The sequence below is a fragment of the Natrix helvetica genome (assembly GCF_964273705.1).
Source record: "Natrix helvetica genome assembly, chromosome: 3".
Classification (NCBI taxonomy): Eukaryota; Metazoa; Chordata; class Lepidosauria; order Squamata; family Natricidae; genus Natrix; species Natrix helvetica.
In genome coordinates this window covers 138,038,347-138,065,001 of record NC_138549.1, presented here as the reverse complement: position 1 = coordinate 138,065,001, position 26,655 = coordinate 138,038,347, and the positions used below count along the sequence as shown (strand labels likewise).

The following is a 26,655-nucleotide window of genomic DNA, read 5'->3' as shown; positions in this document are numbered from 1 at the left end:
GCGGGGCCAGTCAGAGGTGGTATTTACCAGTTCTCCCAAGTACTCAAAATCTCTGCTACCGGTTCTCGTCAGAACCTGCTGCATAACATGTCTGATGTGCAGCATATGAATTCAAAGAGTAGAGCTCGAATTTCTTGTAAGTATCCTGTTGAGTGTATAAGTCACGTCATTCCCATATCTCACCTCAATAACTGTATCTCCAGATAAGATACAACAGTGTTGTCCCAAGTCCAGGGTACAATCCCCATGTAGTACAGGAACATAACCTGCATCTAGAACATTCTTCACAGCATCAGTACCAGCCTTAACAACATTCTTGTTTGTTGTTTGCCAGGTTCCAAAAGGCTGGAGAAAAAATAGCAAACAAATAATTCTATTACTGTTATTAATCAGAAGGGATTACTATTTCTGAAATAAGAATGATCTGAAAATTAAGGCATTTTGATTCTGGTTATGTTTTATATTCAGGAAATGACTTTGCCTTTTTACATGGATATACAGTAGCATTATTTCTTAATCTGTATATGGGCCAGTTACAGTGGCAACCTGAAAGGCAACTATTAGATATGTTGGTATTATACAAACGTATTTAAATATATTTCTCAAATTAAAATACAGGTAAGAAACTGCCAATAAGAACCACTTTGGTGAAGAGGTTAAAGAACCAGGCTTGAAACCAGGAGACTGAGTTCTAATTCTGCCTTACAAACAAAACCACCTAGGTGACTTTGGCCAGTGATTCTTTCTCAGCTCTAAGGAGGAGGCAATAGCAAACCACTTCTGAAATCTTGCCAAGAAAACTGCACAGACTTGTCCAGGTAGTCACCAGGAGTCAACACTGACTCAAATGCAGCAACAAAAACAACAGAAACTATCATAATTGATGAATATATTATATGAAGCAATAAACCTCAACAATTTACTTAGGGCAGAAAATTCAGGTTTTTACAGGATAAAGAAAATTTTCCCAAAAATACTTCCAAGGCAAATTCTCTTAATAAGATGCCCTTATACTCAAACAGTACTGAAATTAACATTATCAAACCTAGGAAAATCATCAAAATGTACCTCCTTCCAAAAAAAGACAAACAAAAATTATAGGCCCCTTACCGAAATCCCCACTGCTGGAACTCCAACACTAATCAATTGTTCTGTCACCAAATGGTTCAACTGTAAATAAATAAGTAAAAGAATGCATCTCAAAATCATGCAGCTTTCCTGCCACAATTTCCTCTTCTTAAATTTCCATATTAGTTCAATAATATTACTTCTTAGATAATGAAAGGAGTAATAGACTCAGGATGACCCAGGATAAGTGTAAAAAACCAACCAGATAATTAGACAAGGCATGGAGATTTTTACAGAGACTGCATAGAGAGTATCTTAAGCATCAGATCATATAATTTTGCAAACAGCGTTGCTTCTAAGTGTTTTCATGAATGGAGATACAATAAACCATCCTGATAACCATGTAAAGCATATATTGTGGCTGTGTTGGTAACGCAAGAGAATACTTATTTTTCAATGGAAGGTAATAGCATCAGTCAGTGGCACACATTCAAAGTTGGTCTGATATGGCTTTCAAATCCAGTTTTATTATAATCTGCTCCAACTTACTAGTTGACAATTGATTTATAATGGAGTGGTCCAGAAAATACATTTCATTACTCTCCTTAAGTCACAGGGGTCTGTGAGTATCTTCCTTATCTTTCAGAACCACTTTCAAAATAAGGTAGGGATGTTCATGATCTGGATTATCTGAGTTTAGAAATTTTAAATGTACAGCTTTATCCTTCCTTCCTTTCCTTCCTTCGTATAATTCTGCTTTCAAAAAATAACATCACTGGAGGGCAGATAAGATGTCTTGCATGGCTAGCCAGCTGCCAAGCAAATCCTATCCCCTCTGTTTAGCACCTGAGTTGTTATACTGAGTATCAAAACACTAAATTGCCACTCTCTCACAATTTTAACTTGTCTCCAGATCCAATATCATCTGGCTCTCTTCCTGCCACCCTGTTGATGGAATAAAGGAATATCTGGTGGATTTGCTTCCTCTGTGAGAATGAGAGTTGGTATTTCTCTTTTTCTAGCCTCCATCCTCGGGCTGTTTGCTGGAGACCTGCCCTATACAAGGGTTCAGATTTCTAGCTGGTCAATCAAGTATTTTCAACTGGACTTCTTTCTTGCTGACATGGAGGGGAAGGGGAATTCTTTTAGGCAGCCATTGGGTTGCAACACTTGTCTAGTCCATTGTTGCTGTCGCTTTCTCCGCTGCCATATTATGTGAATCATTGTTCATTTCCCATGTCCACTGCTTTTGGAGAACTGGTTGGGCTATTCTTTTGATGTTCCTTCCCCAGTCTTCTTGATCAATCTTCCAGCTCTCACAAATGTAGTCTTCTACATCAGTGGTTCCACAGCTATCAGGAGGTCCTTTAGAATGGTGGAGGATCACTGATCTTCTTCTCTTTTCTATTATTCTCAGCTTCCAAAGTAGACCTGATGAAAGGGCTGTGTTTTCTCTAAAGGATAAGTATAAGATGAAACAAAGATTTCTTTCACGGGCAGGAAGAAACCTTAAATGATCCCTATAATTAGAAAAGGGAAACGTAAGCTTTTTCTGACAGCTACCTTCCCAGTGGCAAGTTGTAATGTTTCCTAGTTTTGAACCAGGAATTAAAGTATGATTCATGAAACTATTAAAATGCTCACAGAATTCTCATCTTCTTATGCTCATTATCACTGGTATTGGTAGAAAATGTGTGGGTGGTGGGGCCTCCATGATCTCTTTACCATTTTATCACAGGGGGGAAAATTATAAATCACTATTTATAATGAGAAAATCTGTTCGATAGTAAAGCAATCAGCATGTATACCAAATGCAGACATGTATTTCAAGAGACATATTTTGCATTGATTTCATATATCGGTGAAACTATATATCATTTAAGCATCTCCACATGCTCTCAATTCATCCATCTGTCAGACTTCAGTGCATCTCATATAAGGAACCCAGCAAGGACTACAGCACAATTCAGGAATGAACATGTGATCTGAGAACATTTGCAAGACATTCAATGATGTTGTTGCATACTGCTTGGTGGATACCTTGGTGACCGAAAGCCTGGTCAAACACAGCCCTTGTCTCAAATTATCACTTGCAGCTGATCTTCCTGATGTCCCCAAGGCAATACCATATTCTCTTGCTTGGAAATGCCCAAAAGACCTGGAATGGCAAAAGAGAGTGATTTATATGTTTGGTTCTCAGCAAGCAGTTTAAAAAAGCGGTATTTGCTCACTGTTCTTCACATCCAAAGACAAAGGCTGTACTGTATACTAATAAAAGATAGGTTTTCACTAGTTGCTTATGATTTCTTTTAATTGCTTTGCTATAACTGCAAAGTATTAAGTGGTGCCTCAATTCACATGTACAGCTACTTGTAGAATTTGGCTGTTATCATGCCGGAAAAAAAAGACTACATTCCTCTATTTTAAGTTACTATTTTTCAAAAGAGCATAAATGGAAAATTCTTAAACTATCACTTATCTGTTATTTTATCTGTTACAAATCTACTATCAGTGAAAACACTGTCCTAAGCATATCAGACAAACCCTTTATTCAAAATCTTCAACTCCCCACTAATATCTTCCTCCTCAAAGAAAGCTATCTTTTTCCACTGAAAGGAGGAAAGGGAAAGTTTTCTGGAAGATGACTTTGAGATGAGAGAGCTGTTTTCCAACTACGGTACATCTGATGTCCATCTTGTTACAACAGCTACAACAAACAAACAAACGTCAGGAAAGCAGATTTTGTATCTGGTATGTCAAATCTATTTTAGTCCAAAGAATGAATGAATACTTAACTGCTTAAGTTATAAAGTACATCACAATATGATGCACAGCATGAGGTTAATTTGTTTTTTTACAATGGAAGCCAACAACTTCCAAAATGAGAGATGAGGGATCATAACCAGAACAAACAGATCCACCAAGCAAAGCCCTGGGACCAGCAATCTCTCTTTGCCTTTTTCACTGAGGAGTTTGTACGCTCTGCTAAATTTCCAGAACTCGCCTGGTCTATGTGCCTTTTCAATAGTTATTTTAAAGTGTGGTTGTTTTTATGTATTTATTGTTTTTAATTAAGTATTCTATGCTGCCCAGACTCACTTTCCTTATCATGCCAGGTAAGTGCAGGGGCCGTATGGAGGCTCGAGGAAGGGGGAAAACTGGCCTACCAGAGGTTCCAGAAGTCCAGAAACTGGCTTGTTTTCAGCCTCTGGAGCCTGGGTAAAGCAGTTTTTGCCCTCCCAGAAGCTCAAGGAAAGTCTCCAGGTAGAGCGAAAAAGGGGCCTACCGAAGGTTCCGGAAACAAGCTTGTTTCCGGCCTCTAGAGAGCCTTTGGAGTCCAGGGGAAGCAGTTTTCACCTTCCCGCAGGCTCGAGGAAAGCCTCGGGAGCCTGGGGAGGATGAAAAACACCCCCACCCAATGTGGTGTAGGAGGCCGACTAGACCACGCCCACCATGGCCACACCCACCCAGCAGCGGGGCAGCGAACCGGTTGCTACAATTTTTGAAGCCCACCCTGCGGTGATGTATGTCTTCTCAACCTGCTATCCATTCAATTATAGACGGGGATTCTGTAATCTTTATTTTATTTTTTTATGATTGTTTTTACTGGACTGGGAACTTTAAATTGGACTATGGTTTTTGAAAGAAAGAAAGGACTGTCCTAACCAATAAGACATACGGTTATGTTATTACTCATGATTAACATATGTGTGTGTCACATATGATTGCTAACAAAATCTTTAAAAAAGAAACATTCTGAATTTATTTAAGGAATAATTTTCTGCATGGAGTAAAAATCACCATGTTTTAGGTTCAGGAATGGAACAAATTCTGGCAATCCATATATCAACTTTAATTGGAGGTGGTGTGAGCCACTTCCCACTATGAAGAAGAAAGTCCCAACATAAATATGCTTAATTCAATAGCAAAGAAATGTGTGTGGTGTGTTGTTATTGAAATGACAGGTCTTACGAATTGGAGTCTATTGCCCCAACTGTCCTCTGGAGAGTTGGGAGAACCCACCAAGGCAGTTTGAAAGGGACAGAAAAGACAGTTAAGTTGCCCAAATGGAAATGGTGATTTTCACCTAACGATGTAGGCCAGAGGTCTTCAAACTTAGCAACGCTTAGATTTGTGGACTTCAACTTCCAGAATTCTTAGCCAGCTATGTTGGCTAGAGAATTCTGGGAATTGAAGTCCACAAGTCTTAAAGTTGCCAAGTTTGGGGACCCCTGATGTAGGCTTTTTTCTTAGTTTTCTATTCCAGGGATGTCAAACTGGCGGCCCGCAAGCCGGATGTATCACACAGGCCACACACACCCCAGCTTTGCAAATGGGGAAAACGTCATGAAATGTCATGTGACAGCAACTTGACACACAACTTTGACACCCATGTTCTATTCAATTGTATCTGGTTCACAGAGACCAGATTTAATATAATCAGCAATGCAAAGTAGAAATAGGTGGTCCATGCTAAACAGAGTCACCGTTCTATTTTGTGCCTCTACCCACTACTAACTGATCCTCTCTTCTAATATTTGAAAAAGAATGCAGTAAGGAGAGGCAATGAAGGCTAAAAATGCTACTTGTCCAAAATGGGACTAAAATCATACACCTGTTGTGAAGGACTAGCCAAGTCTTAGGTCAGACTACCATAAATATTCCCTCACCACGAGGGCCTTTTCAAGCATGTTTTATGCCTCCATTATGTGCTATTTGATCCTCTGTTAATGCCACAATTACAAAAAGGCCATGGAGACATGTACTTGATTACTTGTCAATGGAATAAACACTTTTACTGCAGCAGGAAATGGCTGAAAAGATTTAAGTTTCTCATTTGCTTACCTGCCAAGCAGGTCTTTTTCTAAGCCATCAGATAAATGAAATATTAACCACAATGATCCATTGCTAGCAACATAACGTTCTAGCCTCAATTAAAAGAAAGCAGATAATGTCATTGATTTAACACCCCCTCACACACAAACATATGCATTATGGCAACAGGTGCAAGACTGTCTGGTTTAATTCTCTCCGTATTTGTTTATTTCAAAGATCTGTCTGGCCGCCCATCTTAAAACATAACTCTGGGTGGTTCACAAGAGTGTTAAAATCTCAAACCATAAGACCATAACAAGGATTTTAAAAGAAACATTTCACTTTTTACTTCGCTTTTCTGTGGGAGTGACACTTGTAAATGATCTGCTTGAATATATAGGCAAAGAAACTTTAAAATGGTTCTGTGACAAGAGGTTTAAGCAGCTTAGATAAGCAATTGTAGCAATGTAACCAGAGGCTATAATTCTCTATTTGAAGAATCGTCAGAACAAGCTGTGATGATGAAGTGCCATTTGCACAATTCAATTTGGGTGGGCATCTTAATAAATGAAATGTAGGAAATCTCCAAGACAAAGCATATAATCCCAGGTTAATAAAAACTCAATAAAACCAATTCTGGGAGGGAGGGAGGAACAACTAGTACATGGGTGTCAAACTTGCTGTGTCCCACTGCCATCACGTGACGTTTTGCGATGCTTTTCCCATTCACAGAGCTGACGGGGTGGATGTGACCTGCAGATGCTGCCTCTGTCCTGTGGGCTGCCACTTTGACCCCCCCCCCCAACCTAGTGTGACACTTGAGAGAAATAAGAGTTATTCCTGCAAAGGAATAATAATAAATTATTCCTTATTTTGTTCAGCATGTCTCCTGTTGATTCAATCAGATAATTTTATATCTCACAGCATTATATTTAAAACATGGCTAAAATAATGAACTTTTAAGCTAATGGTTCAAATAAAAACAGAAGTATAGAAAAATACAAAATGGATCCCCCATGTTTACTCCCAGGGCTGCATTTAGCACCTAATAGCCTTTGTTTTCACAGTTCTTGTTTTACAGGGTTGTCAAGGCTGCTTTGTTTAAAAAGGCATTGAAGGAGGAAGGGGATTAATGTTGTCCCCCATCTTTACTGTATTTGATTTGTGGTGTTTAATGATGAGAGTCAGAGTGAGACAGTCAGATAGAATTGCTCACGGTTTCTATTTCATGGTGTCTGTTTAGCTTGTGCCATGGCTTAAAGGAAAGGATAGTGGGATCCTGAAGTTGCCTCAATTGCTGATTAAACTGGTCAATGTTTTCTCTCCTACAGTGAAATGTGCCATATTTCTAGTTTAATGACTCTAATTGTATTAAATTAGTATTTTTATAAAGTTACATTCTATGCAAACTGTTGTCTTTTTTGGTCAGGAAAACCCTTCTCTTCTTCTGATGGTACATGCAGCCATCTTACTTTCGAGGGGAATTCATTCAGGAATGGCCGGCTTTCTTTAATTACTCTGCATTCCAATTCTGTTAAAATGTCTGGAGGGGAAATAAAGCTCAACAGAAAAAGCAGGATTATGAACTAAACCAGCACGAAGAATTCCAGAATCCAAAGGGAGCAGAGGAGCTTGAGAGGAAGTCCCCAAGTAGAGTTCATTTACCAAAATATACAATTTTTGCAGAGAAATCTGAAGCTTCCAAAACACCCAGACTATATTTTCAGGAGTCTGCAGAAATCACTGTTATTTCCTATATTGGGTCAGAAGAATAACTAAGGATCTCTAGAAGCAAATGTTTCTAAAAGGAAAAAAAGGCCAAAATAACAAAATGGTCTATTGAAAGCAGTACATGTTCAACAGTCATAAACAGAAATGGATCTTCTAACATCTTTCAATTAAACGCCTAAAGGCTGAACCACATGCTTCAGGGACAGGGATAGTGAGTGAGTACTCAAACCCATGTCCCTGAATTGCTAGAAGTTAGAACAAAGCACAATTAAGAACAGTAATTAATACGTTTTAAATGAGGATAGGGAATTTTCAAGGTGGCATAAAAATTGACTAACACCTATGATGATATGGTGAAACACAAAGTAGACACAAAAAGAGGAGGTAAACATAAATGCAATTTACAAGAAGACCAACTTGAAAGAAGCCCTGATTTCATATCCAAGGCTGGTCATCATTTTTAAAGTGGAGAGGATATTTGTTTCAGACTATTTTTAAATAACAGATGTTATGAGATCACCACACATCCCAAAAGGAGAGGCAGGATGGCTGTCAGTGCGCTGCTCTGAAAGGTTAGGATGGCATGAAAAAGACACAAAGAGAGGTCAGCAATCTAAGGGGATATTTGTGGATAGCTCCATGTGCTACTACGACCATATGCAGGCACGTCCCATGACAACACTGCCACTGAGTCTATAGAATTTCTGTCACATAACTAGCCCTCTATATTGGTTCTCAGACTTCATTCCTTCTCGCCAGTCCTAAGAAGAGCAGCCCACCGAGTTTACGCTATCCAGTGAGAAAAGGATATGGGAATGACAAGACTCCTTCCATAATGTCACTACACATACATGCATACAGATCAGTAACAAAAGTTGCCTAGGGTGATTTTTTTTAAAAAGAATTTTATTGGTTTTTAAACATTTATAGGGAAAAGTAAGAAAGGTACATAGAAAATTTTGGCAGCTCCCATGCCGGTGGTATAAAGCCCTCCCCCCAATCTCACAATTTTTACAATGTTAAAAATAACGTATAAAAGATAAGCATAGACAGAATCTTATTTTACATTATGTCAGCCATATGTTCAATCATCTCTTTCTTTGTCACTTTCTAGTATATCAACAATCACATGTATTTCAAATACATTTATTTTTGTGACCTGAGCCTTTTCGATATTGCTCCCTCCATCCTGTCCCCAGATGGAGCCACAGCCCCCCCCTCCTTCATATCTTGCACATTACTACCTTTTTCACCACCTCTCCTATTTTCATCCTCTAGGAGAGAACTATGTTTTTTAATGAAGGCTTCTACCTCCTCTACTGTGCTAATTCTAATTCGATTTCGCTCCCAAAAAATCAACATTCCCTCTGGTAATAACCATCTAAACCAAACTCCTTTATTGTATAATTTATTTGATAAGGAGGAATACTTCCTCCTTTTTTCCCTTATTTTTTTCGGAATTTGCTTAAGAATGGTAATTTCTTTATCTATATATTTTAATGGTCCCTCCCTTTGGGCCCCTAGCACCTCATCCCTCGTGGTTCTCTTAAGACACTTGACATGTACCTCTCTTGGAACATTGTGTGTTCTAGCATATGCTGAATTAATCCTGTAAACCAGATCCATATCCCACCACAACTGTTCTTTATTTCTCTTAATATATTCTGCTAAAATTGTTCTTGTAATATCCTTAAGATCTTCTCCTAGGGTGATTTTTAACGCTCTAGTTATCTGCGGGATCGCATCCTGCCACACACATCCCTGCGACCAATTCACTCTCACAGGGAGGGACTTCTCCTGGTGCCATCCACCAGGCAATGCCAACGGGCGGCGCCTAGGAGTAGAGCCTTCTCTGTGATGGGCCCAACCCTCTGGAATGACCTCCCCCCTGACATTAGAACCACCACCGACTTCCGCTCCTTCCGACAAAAACTAAAGACTCACCTGTTTCGATTAGCTGGCCTGGCACACTCATAGTTTTTACCTCCTGGCAGATATATTTTAATTGAAATCTCTGGGGAACCATTTTAAATTTAATTCTTTGGGATATTTTTAGGGGTCTTTTTAAAGATTGTATTTTAAATACTTTACTTGAATGTACAGTTCTTTTAACCCCCTCCATCTAAGCATTTAATTATTTATGTATTTAAATATCTATATATTGATTTATCTATGTATTCTTTTTATGTATTGACTGTACACCGCCCCGAGTCCCTTTTGGGAGAGGGGGCGGTCTATAAATATGAATAAAAGTAAAGTAAAGTAAAGTCTAAATGGATCTGAACCAACTAGCTAGTTAGATTAAACAGTAAATTCTAGAGTAGTTGGTTGTTGTCACAAATTCTACAAAACCAACAATTCTGTGTGTGTCTATTTTTATATATAAAAGTGTGTGTGTGTGTGTGTGTGTGTGTGTGTGTGTAGAGGGGGGAGGGAGGGGGAGAGAATGATACTACAAATACCATTGTTTCCTTGAGCAACTCCATATCATGATGTGATCCACCTGGCATCCTCATTAGCAACTAGATATACCAGTAACCAAAGTGAAGAGGAGACACATGAGCTAATGACAGATCCCAATGTGTGTTTCCAGATTCACAAATCTCTCTGGTATCCTTGGCTGGCACATAAGCATAGGTATTTGTCTAAGAAACATGCTTCTCAGTTAGGACACCAGATAGAGAGAATCTTTGAACTTTACTGATAAGCAAACCAACTGACAAGAGTTTTGTATTTGAAGAGAATTACTACATGAGAAAATCTTGTTTCTTAAAAAAACAAAAAGACAAAAAGAAATCAGCATCTGTGATAAGATGGTTTCCCAATAATAAAGTAGCACCCTCACCATGCTGGATCACAGCAGTTAGCATAAATACAATGAGCCGTTTATCTTTTTTTATGGGGGATATTTGCCCTGGACCCCATGCAAAGAAGGGACACTATCCAAAACATTTCATAATTTTAATTTTATAGTTGAAATGACCAAATGGATAAATGCTTTTATTCAGAATGTTCTCCCCATACCTTCTTATTTATGTATGGAGCCACTGATTTCAATGGACGAAGAACAACAAAAGAAAAATGCCTTAGGGTAGGTTGCAGAGGGAAGGGAAGATGATGGCTTACATCCGTGATGGCAAACCTATGGCACGCATGCAAGAGGTGGCACGCAAAGCCATCTCTGTGAGCATGCACGCCATCGCCAGCTGCTCTTCTGCTTTCATGCCACCCTGCTGGTCTTTGCATGTGCCAGAGTGCTGGAAACCCAAAGACCACCTGGCTGCCACCACACATACACACGCCAGAAACCCAAAGACCAGCCAGCTGGCCGGTGCGCTGGACTTTGGGTTTCTAGTGTTCTGGGGCACGCACATGTGCACATTCTGGTTTGGGCATTCAGTACTGAAAAGATTCACCATCACTCGTTTAGATATTTCAACATCAGGGCTATCAGAAAAGATCTGATTTTGCTTGTGCCAACTACTTCAGGAGAATAAGATTCTACTAATATCTGAATACTGAAAAAGTACTCAGAAATGGGGAGAAGAATCAGATTTCTAGAATCATTAGTTTTATAGGATTTCCATCATAGATATTATCTCAAAACTACACATTCACAAGTCAAAGTCCGTTGCAACTGAGGAGTCATTCATTTCTTTTGAAACAAGACTTACAGAAATAGGAAAACTAGAGAAGTGTAGTTTTCTAACTCTCCATGATAACACACAAATAATAAGTCAATTACCCTTGTGAAAATATCTGCAAAGGATGATGGTATATGCAATGGTTCTTTACCCCCTGCACAAATTGCTTGTGGAAGAAATACATAAAATGCAATTATATGACATACACATTTCTATTATTAGATCAGGAATGGATTACAGCTGAAGTGGGAAACCTATAGCCCTTCAGATGTAGATGACTAATATCTTCCATCAGCTCCAGCCAACTTCATCAATGATATGGAGGGTTATGATTCTACTTTGATGAATTAGACATTTCTAAGGAAATGCAGAGGAGTGAACTTAGGCCTTTTTGATTCATTTGTTATATTTACATGCTTTCTTTCAGGAGCTCAAGGTGGCATACACAGCATTCATGTCTCTCCCCCCCCCAGCCCCCATAATAATCTTGAGAGACAGGTTGGACTGAGTGACCGGTGCAAAATCATGCCATGAGCCAACATGGATAAAAATGGAGTCGAACCTGAGCCTTCAACGTCTTAACACCACAGCACACAAGGGGCAGGGAGCAGATGACAAAGAACGCTTAAGTCCTGAAAAAACTGGGAATATTGCCTGCTATTCTTGTCTTCAGTTACTGTATGATAGCAACATTCCAATATCTGCCACGAAGAAGCCGGAGTCAACCTATTCTCCCAAAAACCTAAAGGCAGGACAAGAAGCCATGAATGGAACTAATCAAAGAGAAGAGCAACCTAGAACTAAGGAGAAATTTCATGACAGGTAAAACAATTAATCAGTGGAATGATTTGCCACCAGAAGTTCTGGGTACTCCAACACTGGAGGTTTTTAAGAAGAGACCAGATAACCATTTGTCTGAAATGGTATAGGACAGTGATGGCGAACCTTTTTTGGCTCACATGCCAAAAGCAGAGGGAACGCAGAGGGGTCATGCACAGGGATGCCACACCCATAATGCTCCCCAGTGCTCCCCCCATTTTGGCAGGCTTTTTTCACCCTCCCCCAGGCTCCAGAGGCTTTATAGGAGCCTGGAGAGAGCAAAAATAGCCCCCCCCCCAGAGACTCTCCAGAGGCTTGAGATTCCCTGAAGCTTCCAGAGCACGAAAAACCGGCCCTACAAGCAAACCGGAAGTTTAGGAATGGACTTGCGGTTTGCTCGTAGGGCCGGTTTTAGTCCTCCGGATCCTTCGGGGCCTCCAGTTGGCTTCCCTGAAGACTCCGGAGGGCAAAAAATGCCTCATGTGCCCTGACAAATGGCTCTGTGTGCACCTGTGGCACGCGTGCCATAGGTTCGCCATCACGGGTATAGAATTTCCTGCCTAAGCAGGGGATTCGACCAGAAGACCTCCAAGGTCCCTTCCAACTTTGTTATTCTGTACTGTTCTATTCTATTCTGTTCTGTTCTACTCTAATCTATTCTGTTAGAAAATTATGATTAATATTGATTGATTTACCTATGCTCATGATGGCGAACCTATGATATATGTGCCAGAGGTGGCATGCAGAGCTCTCTCTGTTGGCACACGTGCTGTCGCCCCAGGTCAAACCTCGATGGCATTTCTTTTGTGAGTGTCTGTTTCCCTGCAAATGATGAAGCAGAAGCTCACGAAAGTAAAACATCTAACCTCTTGCCGCGCTGCCGGTGTTGGGATGCCCCACCTCCTGCCGGCCTTTGGGTCTCTGCCACACATGCGCGTATGTAGGCATGCATGTCCACACATGTCCATGCATGTCCAAAGTCAGAAGGGAAATTCAATCAAAAGCACCAGAAATGAAAATAACCACAAGTCAGAAGGGCTAGTTGAACTTCACAAACTTGATATCTTCACTAAGGTTGTGAAAAAAAGGCAATCTTGCCTTGATTTTAGAATTCAAATTATAATTTCTTCTCTAACAAACAGTCATATAAGCTAACATGAGAACCCATGGCAAGTCATTGAGCAAACTTTAGATTGTCATATGTGCACCATATGGAGGCTGAAAATTCCAGATGACTACTGGATCATAGAGTTCACTGCATTTTTTGGCTTTTATTATGAATAAATTGAATAATATTAAGAATATTAATAAATATTATTTATAGAATCATTATATGATTATATCATTACCAAGGATATGGAATATTAAGAAATATTAAAGAATCTGTGTGAAGAGAAAATGCTCATAAAAGTACAAATTAATATACATCACAGAAAAAAAATAGGATGAATACTTCTATAAGATTTTTCTAACACTTAGTGGTTGGCTGGATTTTTGCAGCTCATATTGGGTAGACATAGGTAGCATACTCTAGCGTTGGCAAACCTTTTTGGCACCAAGTGCCAAAACGGGAGCGTGCGCACATGCTGGAAACCAGAAGAGAAGCCACCCAGTGTGCATGGGCGCACCGGGCAGTTGCTCTTTCAGTTTCTGGCACGCAGCTGGCCAGTGCACATGTGCGCCCTAGAAACTGGAAGAGCAACCTCCTGGCAAGCGTATGCGTACCAGGCAGCTGCTCTTTTGGTTATTGTTGCTCCCATGTGCCTGAAGATCAGCTAGTTGGTACACCGGAACCCCGAAGAGCAACGGCCGATGGTTCGCATGCCTGGAGAGATGGCTCTGTATGCCACAGGTTCACCATCACGGGCATAGCCAATCATTCTGTACTTGGATTTTTCACCATTCTTTGTATGCATTGCTTCTATTTAAGTTTTAAATGCTGGTCCTAACATCGAATTGGGGGAACAGGGCATTTTCCAGAATAGGTTCGTTCACACATAGTACAGAGGCAGATATTTTGTTTTGTTAGCAAACCCACAAATGGCTGAGTTTGTACATCACATTAGGTAAAAGTCACTGTTTACAAACTTTAATGACTAAGTTTATACAACTAAATCAATCTCAAGCAAAACATGGCACAGCAGAGGAAGTCAGTTTTTGACTCATTGTACTAATTGCACACTATGCAGTTAGAAATAGCCCACTATTTTGGTTCTGAAAACTTCTGAAATGCAATAACGGAAAGATCTTGACGCCTGCTTATGAGGCACGTTCTGAGAGTTGAGCTAAGCCCTTCTGCATCAAAGCACATTTCTCTCAAGAGCTAACATGCTAGAAATCTTCTTGTTGGCTCCAGTTCAGCACTTTAAATGCTTCTATTCCAAGTGCTGATCTACCCGCTAAATAGTAACCCTTGGTGTAATCAAAGCGGGCAATGCTGTGCTGATTCTCTGCCACTGGCATCCCACTCATTGCAGACTTGCCATCTGGCTTTCTTCTTTCCAAAGCTAATCCATGCCAATCAGCAGCAAATGAGAAACAGCAGTATAGCGGGCAGAAAGCTGATGAGAGTGGAAACATCAAGCTGATATTGTATGCAAACAACAGGAAAAGCAACTTGCTGGAAAAAAAACCCTCCAGTTTTGTTCTTTTTAGCAGCTGCTACTTATATTTGGACCACAGCTACCAGAATCCACTGCCAGTGTAGCTGGTAAATTCTAGATGCTGCATACCTTTTAAAGCATTCACATATTAAAGCATTTGATTTCGGGCCACTGTACAATCTGGATCAGTCAGAGAGTTGTGGTCAACTTCAAACCACCTTAATACAGTACCCCTTCTGTTCTGACCCAGGCTTCCTTAAAAACCAAGAAGCAGAGTCTTGTTCTGGCAAAAGCCCTTTTATTTACATGACTGTGAATTCCTTTCATTCATAGTCAGCAAGGTTTATCAGACAGTCTTTCCGAGGAATATTTATCAACAAGAACCTTATCATGTTTGGAGAGCTGCCAGATAACTAGTTTCCAACGGCAGGGCAAGGCAAAACTTGGCACAGGTCTCTTATAGTCACAAATAGAACTTTCCACTCTTGAACCAGCTGAATGAATGAATGGTTTCCTGCAAAAGCCAATCACCTCCAAGGTGTGGCTTTACTCATAAGTCGACCCTGCTTTCTTAATTGTTGTTGTCATCTGGCAGCTCTGCGCACACTGAGAACAGGCTCCAGATGTTCCTCTGCCTTACTGCTGGCTAGCTCCCTCTCTGCCTCCAACGCGGAGCCCACGTCTGAGCTGTCCTCAGCTCCCAGGACTGGCCCATGTTCCTCCCCAATCTCCTCACTGTGCAACTCTGCTGCCAGCTCCGCTGGACGCCGGCGGACCAACCTTCAGACCTTCCAGGCAAATATTCTGCTTTTATAATTCCCTGAGTGATGATCAGAAAACTGCCAGAATCAAAGAGGAGTAAACAGAATCTACCCAACTTTTACAAAGTTTTAATCACCTAATAATAATAATAAATTATAATAAATTTAAATTTATTAGCCGCTCCCTTTCCAGACAGGACTCGGGGCGGCGTACAATGGAGTATAAAACATAAAACATGTATACAAACACATAAACCTACATATATACAGGACATAACATGCACGGAGGAGGTAACAAATTACATCACATTGGACAATTAAAAGTCACCATTAAAATACCCCAATTGTAAAAACACAATTTAAAATTTAAAAAATTTAAAAGAATTGTCAGGAGGAATAAGAAAAATTTACGGTTGAGCCAGGCCAGATAATTGAAAGAGGTGGGTCTTCAACTGTACATGGAAGGAGCGGAGATCGGAAGTAGTCCTGATGTCACGGGGGAGGTCATTCCATAGGGCTGGGCCCATCACAGAGAAGGCTCTGCTCCTGGGTGTCGCCCCCCCGACACTGTTTAGCGGACGGCACCCGAAGAAGTCCCTCTCTGTGTGAGCGGATTGGTCGTAGGGATGTATGGGGCTTCCTATCAGACTATGCCATTACTGCTTAGCTTGTATTTTATTCATGCTTATCTGGGAATAAAACCCACTGAACTACTGACATGTTTAAGGACTGTATGGTCTGTGGATTCCTTTGGGTCTTTAACCTTATTCATGCAGCCAGAGAACTGAACATCTGAACATGTCTATTAAGCTCCAATGCCCACTGATTCTAACTGCCCTGCAGAATTTGCATGTTCAAAGCAAACATGTACATGTACAGAAGGAAAACCATGTCTGGCTATATGCACACTGAATCATGCAGAGTGCAGAAGTCTGCAATAGGAGGATCCTGGGTCTCATAAAACAGTTTTACTGGGTGACTGATGGCAAGGGAAGGAGTAGAGAAGTTACCTGAATTTCTCACTAGCAAGTACTCTGGGTTCATAATGCCCGAGCAGGGTTTTGGATGGTTATGTACCATCAAATCATTTTCAACTCTTATCAATCATTTTTCTTTGCTGATCTGTTCCTAACTTGTTCCTTCAGCTCTTCCAACGCTGCCCTCATCACTACTCCCACTGAATCTATCCACTAGCTAGCTAGTGTAGGAATTAAGAACTGTCTCCTTTAAGAAACTACCTCATGGGAAATATAGGCAGAGACTGCCTTATGGGAAATGTAGTTCCATGACATGTGATCACATCTCTGTTTATGATTGGCCACTGGGGCATCTTGCCCACATGCAAAGTTTATAGCCGGGCAGTTTAAATGCTTTTGTGAACCTGAGTAGCATTACCTGTATCTCCGCTCAACGTGGGAATGAAATCATCATCTTCATCTTTTTGCACTACGTGATGGGACAGATCATGGAAAGTCAGAAGTATCTTAACACTGAACTGTAAGTTTTGCTATTAAGAATGCCTGATAATAAACTTGATCTGAAAGAGATTCCTAAGCGTGGAGTTAACTGCATGCCCTGAGCAAGCCTACAACGCTTGAGGCAGAACAGTAAAAAGATGATGAATGATTTTACCTCCATCCAGTAGCTCCCGAGTAAATAAGACATTGAAGTGGAATCCCAAACTCCGTTTGCATTTTAACTGAGAACAGCTGCTGGGATTTCCCCACCCCATCTTGGAGCAGAGAGAAACATCCCGTTTCAGCGAGAAAGGCTGAGTATCTCTCCTGAGATGAAGGACTTTGTTGTGATTAAGAAAGTGTGTTAAAAAGGAACCCAGGAATCACATGCTAAAGCAATCCCCCTTTCTTTCCCAACCTAACAAAGAAAGAGAAACCTTGCCAGTAATAAAAGCCTCGTGGAGAGATCTCCATGGAATCGGAATTTGAGTAAGAAAGAGGTCAGTAGCCCGGAGACGACCTCCCCACTCCTTTGAACTTTATTGATGAGTTGTCTTGGCAACGGGAGGCAATAAAGAGGCCAACTTACAGACCTGCAGGCAGCCAAATGAGCCATAAGGCAGAGGCAGTCCAGCCGAAGAAATAAATGTGTTGTTGTTTGTGGGTTATTGAGAAAGGCACAACTCTTATAGAAGATACCAAGCTAGTCAGGTCCAAAACAAATTCCGAATTCGGGTAAAAGTCCCTTAGGAATTCCGAACTGGAAAGTCAGCTTGGATGGTCACCTTGTCAGGGAGAACCCCATTACCAATCATTCCAAACAGTAGTCACAAGCAGCGCCCTCTAGCGGCTCCTCTACAAACCGCAACCAAGTAGTTCAAGCCAACACTTGCAACACACCCTAGTGGCCGATTCGTGAACTGCACCCGCATCTCCAAAGTCTTGCAACACACCCTAGTGGCCGTCAAGTGAACTGTGCCTACATCTCTGAAGTCTTGCAACGCACCCTAGTGGCCGACAAACGAACTGCGCCTGCACCTACAAAGTTTTTCAACGCACTCTAGTGGCCATCAAGTGAACTGCACCTACATCTCCAAAGTCTTGCAACGCACCCTAGTGGCCGAAAGGTGAACTGCGCCTCCATCTACAAAGTTTTTCAATGCACCCTAATGGCTGTCAAACTGCGCCTACACCTGCAAAGTCTTGCAACACACCCTAGTGGACAATAAGCAAACTGCGCCTACATCACCAAAGTCTTGCAACGCACCCTAGTGGCCAAAAAGTAAACTGCGCCTGCACCTACAAAGTTTTTCAACACACCCTAGTGGCCATCAAGTGAATTGCGCCTACATCTCCAAACTCTTGCAACGCACCCTAGTCAAGCGAACTGTGCCTACACCTGCAAAATCTTGCAACCTAGTGGACAAGCAAACTGTGCCTACATCTCCAAAGTCTTGCAATGCACCCTAGTGGCCAAAAAGGGAATTGAACTCAAAGAATTCATAACACATTCAAGAAGTTTTCTGAGCTAATTCTAGTCATAGATTCTTTCTAGCCATGGCAGAAGGGTCAGACATGCCGAACCCCATGCCTGAACCCACCATAGACTCAGAATTGGTCATCCAAAACTCAGAATTAGATGTCCAACTATCAGAAAAGGCAGGAACACTTCAGATAGCCTATGACCTAAAACAGCTTAGAAAGCCTACGCAGATTATGCGGTCAAACCTCTTGGAGGAATGGGACGGGGTTTATCGAAAGCATGAGCGTCGCTGGAAGCAGTTGCAGCATCTCTGCGACGAACTTGAAGAGGATCTACCCCCCCATTGCCTCCGTTCATTGAATGAGGACATGGATGAAATCTACACGCTATGGATATTTTATGGAGACCGCCTCAACGACATCCAGCTGCAACTAAATGATGATGAAGAACTCAGGAAGGAAATGCTGCACATTCAGATGTTAAACAAAGAACGTAAAAAGCAGTTTCGACACAGCAAAGACCTTATACAAACCAGTCTGAAGAGGGAGACCACCCCGGACAAGAAGGCTGAGTCTGAAGCATCTCAGCAGTCATATGTAGCTCCCTCTCATGCTTCCAAGAAAGCATGCTCATCTAATCCCAAGGACACACCAGAAACAAATGCCTTATCTGAAATGTCTCGTCATTCGCAAGCACCATCTCAGTGGTCACATGCAGCCTCCTCTCACGCTTCTAAGAGGACATCCTCATCTAGTCCCAAAGTTACACAGGGAGAGAAGGCCGCATCTGTGGTGTCTCATCGTTCACACCCACCATCTCAACAGTCACATGCAGCTTCCTCCCACGTCTCCAGAAAGGCCTCAACTTTCCGACTAAAGGCAACTCGGTCTCAAGCAGGTAGCAGCGTCTCGCAGCAATCTTCCTGTTACAGCCAAAGATCACAGATATCTATAGCTGCAGAAGCACGAATAGAAGCTGAGATGACCGAGGTGGATCTAGAGGCCGCAAGGGAAGAGCAGCTGCTGAAAGAAAAGATGGCAACCATGGAAGCAAAGAAGGCAGCTGCAGAACCCAAAGCTCAGGCAGAGACGGCAGCTGCAGAAGCAGAGAGTGCCAAAGTTCAGGCTCAACTGGAATACTTTCACCGCAAGCGGGAAGCGAAAGAAAGAATAAAACGGGCCAAAGTTCTACAGGCTGAGGCTGCTGGTGCCTTCCTCAACTTCGATCCTAGGAAGTTAGAAGCAGAAAACCCGGACACACGTGTCAAGGCCTACATAGATGGCCAACACGTGATGCAACAGAAACAATCACCAAACCCACAAGCTAACAACACAGCTAACGTCATACAATCTGCATCGCCCCACCCCTCTCTTAGGATTGGAGAGACTACCCTGACGAACCCAGACACACAGGGCAATCACAACAAAGTCGCAGTGACGGCAATCAATTCTCAGCCAGCAGGGACACAAATAGCCGCAAGTAGCAACCTCAGCGTCAAAGCAAAAGATTTCCAGCCAATACTTCAAGGCAACTTGAACAGGAACGAACAGAGTTATAAACATGATCAACCTGCAGAGCAACAACGAAAACAACCTTTGGCTACACCGTGGCAAAATGAAGTTGCACAGAACTTTTCGGAAGAGAAACACCAGCCGTTCTCGGCCACCATGCCTACTCCTATGGAACGCACCTGTTCAAACCAACAGGAGGCCACTGGTCCTGATCCACCCAAAGCTGTGGGGCACAACTCACCGTCTCCCCCGGCATACAGCCCTGGGGCATATTGGCAACCTTACCAGAGGAAGGTGAACTTGGCATCTAGAGGGGTAGAGAAGTTCTCTGACAAGCCAGGCCGAGAATATCGAGTATGGAGGGAGATCTTCCAACGTGCTAGCCATGCTGAGAAGATAGAGCCTGAGGACAAGATTGTACATATGAAGGCTTGGCTAGGCCCAGAGTCTAAGCAAATAGTTACAAGAATCTACCACACTTATCTGAAGGATCCAGTCAAAGCCTATGAACAAGCCTGGAAGGCACTCGATCTACAGTTTGGCTCGTCCACGCTCATAGAGTCCTCATTCTTGAAACAGGTCGTCGAGTACCCCAATATTAGTCCAAATGATCCCGAGAAGTTATGTGAGTTTTCTACCCTTCTCTCGGAACTACGGGCTGCTCAAGAAAACTCCAAAACCAAGGGATTGACATGCCTTGATGAGTACAGCATACAGAACATTATCATCGGAAAACTATCAAGACGGTTCAATGATCGATGGACCGATCTGCGTGACGCTTACAGGAAGAACAATCAATGCAATGATCCTCCCTTTACTACACTCGAAGAATTCGTTGCTGATCAGGTAGAGCAATGCACTGACCCTCGAAACCAAGGTTATTGGGATGACTACTCCACAATCACCAAAAGGGCTGCCCATAATGCTGCTGCGATCAAGAGCCCAATGCAGACCACGAGGAAAAACACCTTTGTGTCTGTACACAAAACACAAATCTCCAACTCCACCAGGAACAATTCAGATGTGCGACCCTCAAGGACAGTTCTAATTAAACCCCCAACAACAAACAAGGACCCATTCTGTCCATTCCACAAGTCTTCCCACCCTTTGAACAAGTGTAGAGAATTTGGAAAGAAGCCCGTGGAGGAAAGGAAAGCTCTAATTAGGGAGTACAAACTCTGCTATAAATGTTGTGATTCTGCAGAACACATGGCCAAAACATGTACAACCAAGGTGCAATGTCACCTTTGCAAGAGTGGCAGGCACCCTGGTGCCCTACATCCAAACTCTGAGATAACACATCGTCCAACAGCTGACCCTCCTCCACACAAGGAGACTCCACACGATGCCAAAGCGCACCCAGAAACTACCACAGATGTGTCAGATGCACCTCAGTATGTGGTGGCTCTCCGTCACCTCGCACATGCCACCAAATCTGCCTAGCCAAAGTCTATCCTACCAGAAGAAGCTGTGAAGGTGTATGTAATCCTAGACACGCAAATCAATAAATCGCTAGAAAGGTCAGCATTCTTCAATCTCTTTGACATCCAAAGCAAACAAATGGAATTCACTATATCAACGTGCACTGGGTCCCAGCGCACCGTGGGGAGGAAAGTCGATGGACTCTGCATAGAGGCATTAGATGGGAGTGTGCAGTTCCCACTGCCATCAATAATAGAGTGGGACGATCTACCAGATGATGACAGTCAGATTACAACACCAGAGTTAGCAAACACCATACCCCACCTCAGACATATGGCTAATTGCTTTACCACCCTGGATCCTGAAGCCGAAATCATGCTCCTGCTGAGAGCAGACGCCTCTACCGTAGGAAGTAGTCAAGGGCCCAATGGATACCCCATTCACTCAGAAGACAGGCAACTGGCCACCACCAGCAGGGACTTTTGTTCCCAAGGACATGTATAAACAACAATGGAGACAAGGACAACTGCTTGCCAACACATTCTGGAAGCAGGAATACTTACTCTCCCTGCAAGTTCGCCGCAAGTGGCAGCGCAAACAGCCCAACCTTGAAGAAGGAGACCTTGTCTTGCTGAAAGACAAGGACACACCTCGGAACTCGTGGCCAGTAGGACTTGTGCACCAAGTCCTACCCAGGAATGATGGACTAGTTTGCCATGTGAAAATTCAAGTTGTGAAGACACTGGAGTCAGGGCACGACCAGACGACTTCCACCAAGAAGCTGTACACCAGACCAATCAGCAACCTTGTACTGCTGCTACGAAAGACTGAACTAGAAGATTGAACCTCAAGCTTCGCATGCTTTGTGTTTACATCATTGTTTGCACTGTTTGATGCTATGCCTTTGTGTAACTCAGTTAATTAGTTAGTTAGGTTTGCATGTTGATGTTATGTTTCTGTTGTCTTAGTTAATTAGATAGTCAAGTTTGCATTGTTTTATGCCATGCCTTTGTTTGCCTTTAGTTAAAAGTTAGTTGATAGTGGAATGTATAATTCCAGGTGGGGAGTGTGCTGCCCCAGCAGTATATAGCTAGTGTAGGAATTAAGAACTGTCTCCTTTAAGAAACTACCTCATGGGAAATGTAGGCAGAGACTGCCTTATGTGAAATGTAGTTCCATGACATGTGATCACATCTCTGTTTAGGCTTGGCCACTGGGGCATCTTGCCCACATGCAAAGTTTATAGCCAGGCAGTTTAAATGCTTTTGTGAACCTGAGTAGTATTATCTGTATCTCCGCTCAACATGGGAATGAAATCATCATCTTTTTGCACTACGTGATGGGACAGATCATGGAAAGTCAGAAGTATCTTAACACTGAACTGTAAGTTTTGCTATTAAGAATGCCTGATAATAAACTTGATCTGAAAGAGATTCCTAAGCGTGGAATTAACTTCACGCTTGAGGCAGAACGGTTGTCTTTTTTCTTCCATCTTTCTGCTGAAATAACAGCAATGTATTTTATCAAAGGTGACAACTACTGCCACCTGCTGGAAAAGAAACTTCATTCTTATTAAAACAAACGAAGTATCTTTAAGTCAATACTCTGACATGATGGAGGCTGTCTATAAAAGATCATGTCATAATAAGCAAGAAAAAGCTGTATATTGGATAACCAAAGAACATAATAATTTCTCTAGGAAATCTTATCCATATGCCCATTCTTTAAATTAGCAAAGATACGAAATCATTCCAGAAAATTTCAGATTTTAAACTAGCAATTTCAGACTTCATAATTATATTTTCCCTATTAAAAATATTTATAAATTTACCTAAGAACAAGACAAAACATGAACAGTTGATAATATATTCCTGAATCTCAGCACGGGTAATAGTTATCTCTTCATATTCATAAGCTTGAAAGAAAGAAGCTATAACAAAGGTTATTTTATGGATCAAATACCACTTCTGGAAGACCCTTTCAAGACTTGAGTACTAAATAAGGCTATTTATTTAGTCCTGGATAAAAAGGTTAGGCTTCATCCTGTATTTAATTATATGTGTAGCATTTCAAGAAATGTGTTATACATATGTGTCTTTTCGTATACTGACTCACTCAGACGGCAAAACTCTTCACTATCAGGGTCCCGGCTCATATCAATTTTTCCCCTCCTCTAGGAAAGATGATGATTTTATTAGGGTGACTTTTGGCAAGGAAGGAAGGAACGAACGAAGGAAAGTATCTGGATTTCTCACATAGCAAGTAACCAAGGTTCATAATGCTTGGCAAGCCTTTTGATGATTATGTGACATCAAGTCACTGTCAACTCTTAGCAACCACATAGGTAAATTTTCTTAACCCAACATAATTATGCACCAAAGATAAAACAAGCATAAGTGGTAATGTCAATAACAAAATTGTCAAATGATAAGGTGAAGAAAACAATGTATAACATGTCCTTGAACTGTACAAGGGCCAGAGGAATAGAGACAGGTAGATGTTGTTGCATAATATTTCCCATAATCACTTCCTACTTCCCATTGTGCATGCCACTTAAGGCTATATGGTATTAAAATTCAGTAACATCCTTATCTGATCCTTCAAAAAAGTTACCTATTTCCCAAGTCTGGAAATTGCCATCCACCAATCTTACCAGAGTTCAGTTTTAGTCTCTTGACTAAGTCTTGCAGGATGTCAGAAAGGTATTTATTTGAAGATATGCAATGATTCTCAATTACTTTCAGAGTATTTTCCACTGTCAAGGAACATCTTAGACCTTGGATAAACAAATTGGTCTTACTTCTTGATCAGCTTTGATCAAGATGATCTGGATGAGGGAAATAATCAATTTACTTCATCAAAGCGATTTCATAAATATATTTCCTTCAAATAAATACATTTAGAGACAACCTATGTATTCTTTTTATGTATTGACTGTACACCGCCCCGAGTCCCTTTTGGGAGAGGGGGCGGTCTATAAATATGAATAAAAGTAAAAGTAAAAGTAAAGTAACCTATAAAAAGCTTCATTTCTTCTGTTTGCCTTTATTGGCCAATATCCCTGTTTCACTTAGTTTCAATTTATTGTCCCAAGTCCTGATCTAAATCTGTCTAAACCTCTGTAGTTTCAGATCTAACTGAGAAATAGTTGAATGCCATCAAAATCCTTGTTATGATCCCACCGAAGTCAAGTTGGAATGGCTACTTCAATTTGACACCAACACCATCTCTTCTCACTTTCCATCTCAGTTGATTCTGGGATTACAGGGCATAATTGCAGTCTGCAATTTATAAAAAGGTGTCAAATTAATTCTTTCTTTTATTTCAGGAGCTTTGCTGCCATTAATCCTGTGCCATAAAATAAGGAACAAAATACCAGATAATCCAGCACTTTGTGTGGTTAATTCAAGAAGTAAATTTCAATAGGAGGAAACTCAAGGCCAGTAAACAAACAGATCATATGCTAAATATAACTTAAAATACCTGAAGCATTCATTTATTTCATTTATTTATTTTATTTAGTTGCAATACCACACAATAACAAACAGACTGCACTTGTCATTTGATAGGATTATACATTTTAAGAATGTTAATTAACATATTTTTATATTTTCACTACCACGCCAGGATAAAAAGACATCATTTTTAACTTTAGCGACTCAGAAAATAAAAATATTTTGAGACGTATCAGAGAAAATTCAATTCTGAAAAGGAACGTTTTTTAAAAAGTTGCTAAACTATAATTGAAAACGTATATTAGGGATCTTAAATTTCTGGCCCACAGGTGCCCTCTGTCATCTTTTGCAACAGGTAACCAACAGGAGAGTGAGGCATAGATGTTGGCCAGCCCCTCTTTACAGTGTTCATGAACACACATTATGAATCCTCCCTTGGGTTAGTCATTAACACGAAGCTCTGTTCTTAGGCATTGCAGCCTACAAGGCAACTGCAATGCACCAAGGTGCAATGGCAGCCACTGTCAAAACAATGATCTGTCAACTCCAACCTTGGACAATGAAAATACCACAGTGCAGCCTTACCTTCGCCTGTTCTGTACAGGTTTATGGCTGTATATTTTCCCCATAAATCCATAGCAAGAAGAAACATGGCAGAGTCACTGGTGCAGGTGCCAACTGTGACCCCATATGTAACATCTTAATGCACGGTGAGGAGTGTAACCATCTGGGCATGAAGCTGTCTCTTGTGGGCCTTAGATTCATTGTGCCTGACAAAACCTTCATGCTGTTGCCTAATTTCCAGCAGTCTTTCTCCTGCTGTTTCAGTAGTATTGAGTGACTTTCTTCCTCCTTTTCTCCATTGCTTCCCCAGATTTTTAGAACTCTGAAAGTGCACCTGATATGCCAAAGGAAAATATGACAATGAAGAGGCATCTCAATTCTCTATGCAATTGCCTCCTAAAGAAATATTTATCTCTCAGGAAATATCCACAAAATAGTACTATGAGGTACTTGAAAGACCAAAACGAAGGCGCTTTCACTCAATTCTTTATTTGTCATTATAAATATTTGCTTTCACTTCAAACATAGAGTAAATGGGTTTATTAAATAAACAGGGAATCAGTAATTAGGAGGATGTGGATCAAATATTGCATAGGTTTATATATAAAGTATATCTTATTTCATATATATATATTAAATTAGAGCTGCTGAGTTTAGTCACTTGAAGCAGTTCATGTCCCTTGCAGCAATTTACTGGCAAGAAAACAAAACTTCCAGCCACACAGAGTCACATGAGAAATTGTATTATTAAATGCTTGGATCTTGATTATGATTATTTGATAAGACTGGACCAATTCAAAAATAAAACCTTCAGTTTTGTTTATTAATTTTAAATTAATGATTAAATATTAGTGTATCAAATTTTCCCCATTAATTGTAATGAGAAACTATTCAACAGCAATTGTTTTTTTCTCATGACAATATTGGATACATCAATACAACTGGCTAGGTAATCCAGCTTTGATTGTTTGGTTTGAAATGCTATCCATGCCCGGCCCTGTGATTACCTGATTTAGGATTTATGGGTTTAAAACTGTGGGTTTTTATTTCTGTACACCGCCCAGTATCACTGTGTGTCAGTTGGGTGGCCATATAAATTGTTTAATAAGCATCTTCTCTGAATGTCTATGGAGATTCTCTGTTATCCAGGTCATGGTTGTCCCAAAGGTGCTTTTTCAAGAGGCAACTGGACTTTCTGGTTTTTCTTTGAAGAAAGAAGAAAAACCAGAAAGTCCAGTTGCCTCTGGAAAAAGCACCTTTGGGACATCTTCTCTGAATCTAACCCTTTGTGGGTTCTTCAATAAACCAGGGTTAATCAAACT

The 26,655-nt window shown here is 41.1% G+C and overlaps 1 protein-coding gene across 2 annotated transcripts in view; it reads right to left on the bottom strand.

Moving 5' to 3' along the window:
- Positions 1–26,655, bottom strand: part of LOC309388658 (uncharacterized protein) — a 31,557-nt gene that overhangs the window by 2,754 nt on the left and 2,148 nt on the right. For both annotated transcript variants that reach the window (XM_081946163.1, XM_081946162.1), the window contains exons 2-4: positions 3,109–3,226; positions 1,111–1,170; positions 184–345 (exon numbers count right to left, since the gene is read on the bottom strand). In XM_081946163.1, the coding sequence (XP_081802289.1) occupies positions 184–345; positions 1,111–1,170; positions 3,109–3,226 (340 nt within the window). The remainder of the gene's footprint in view (positions 1–183; positions 346–1,110; positions 1,171–3,108; positions 3,227–26,655) is intronic.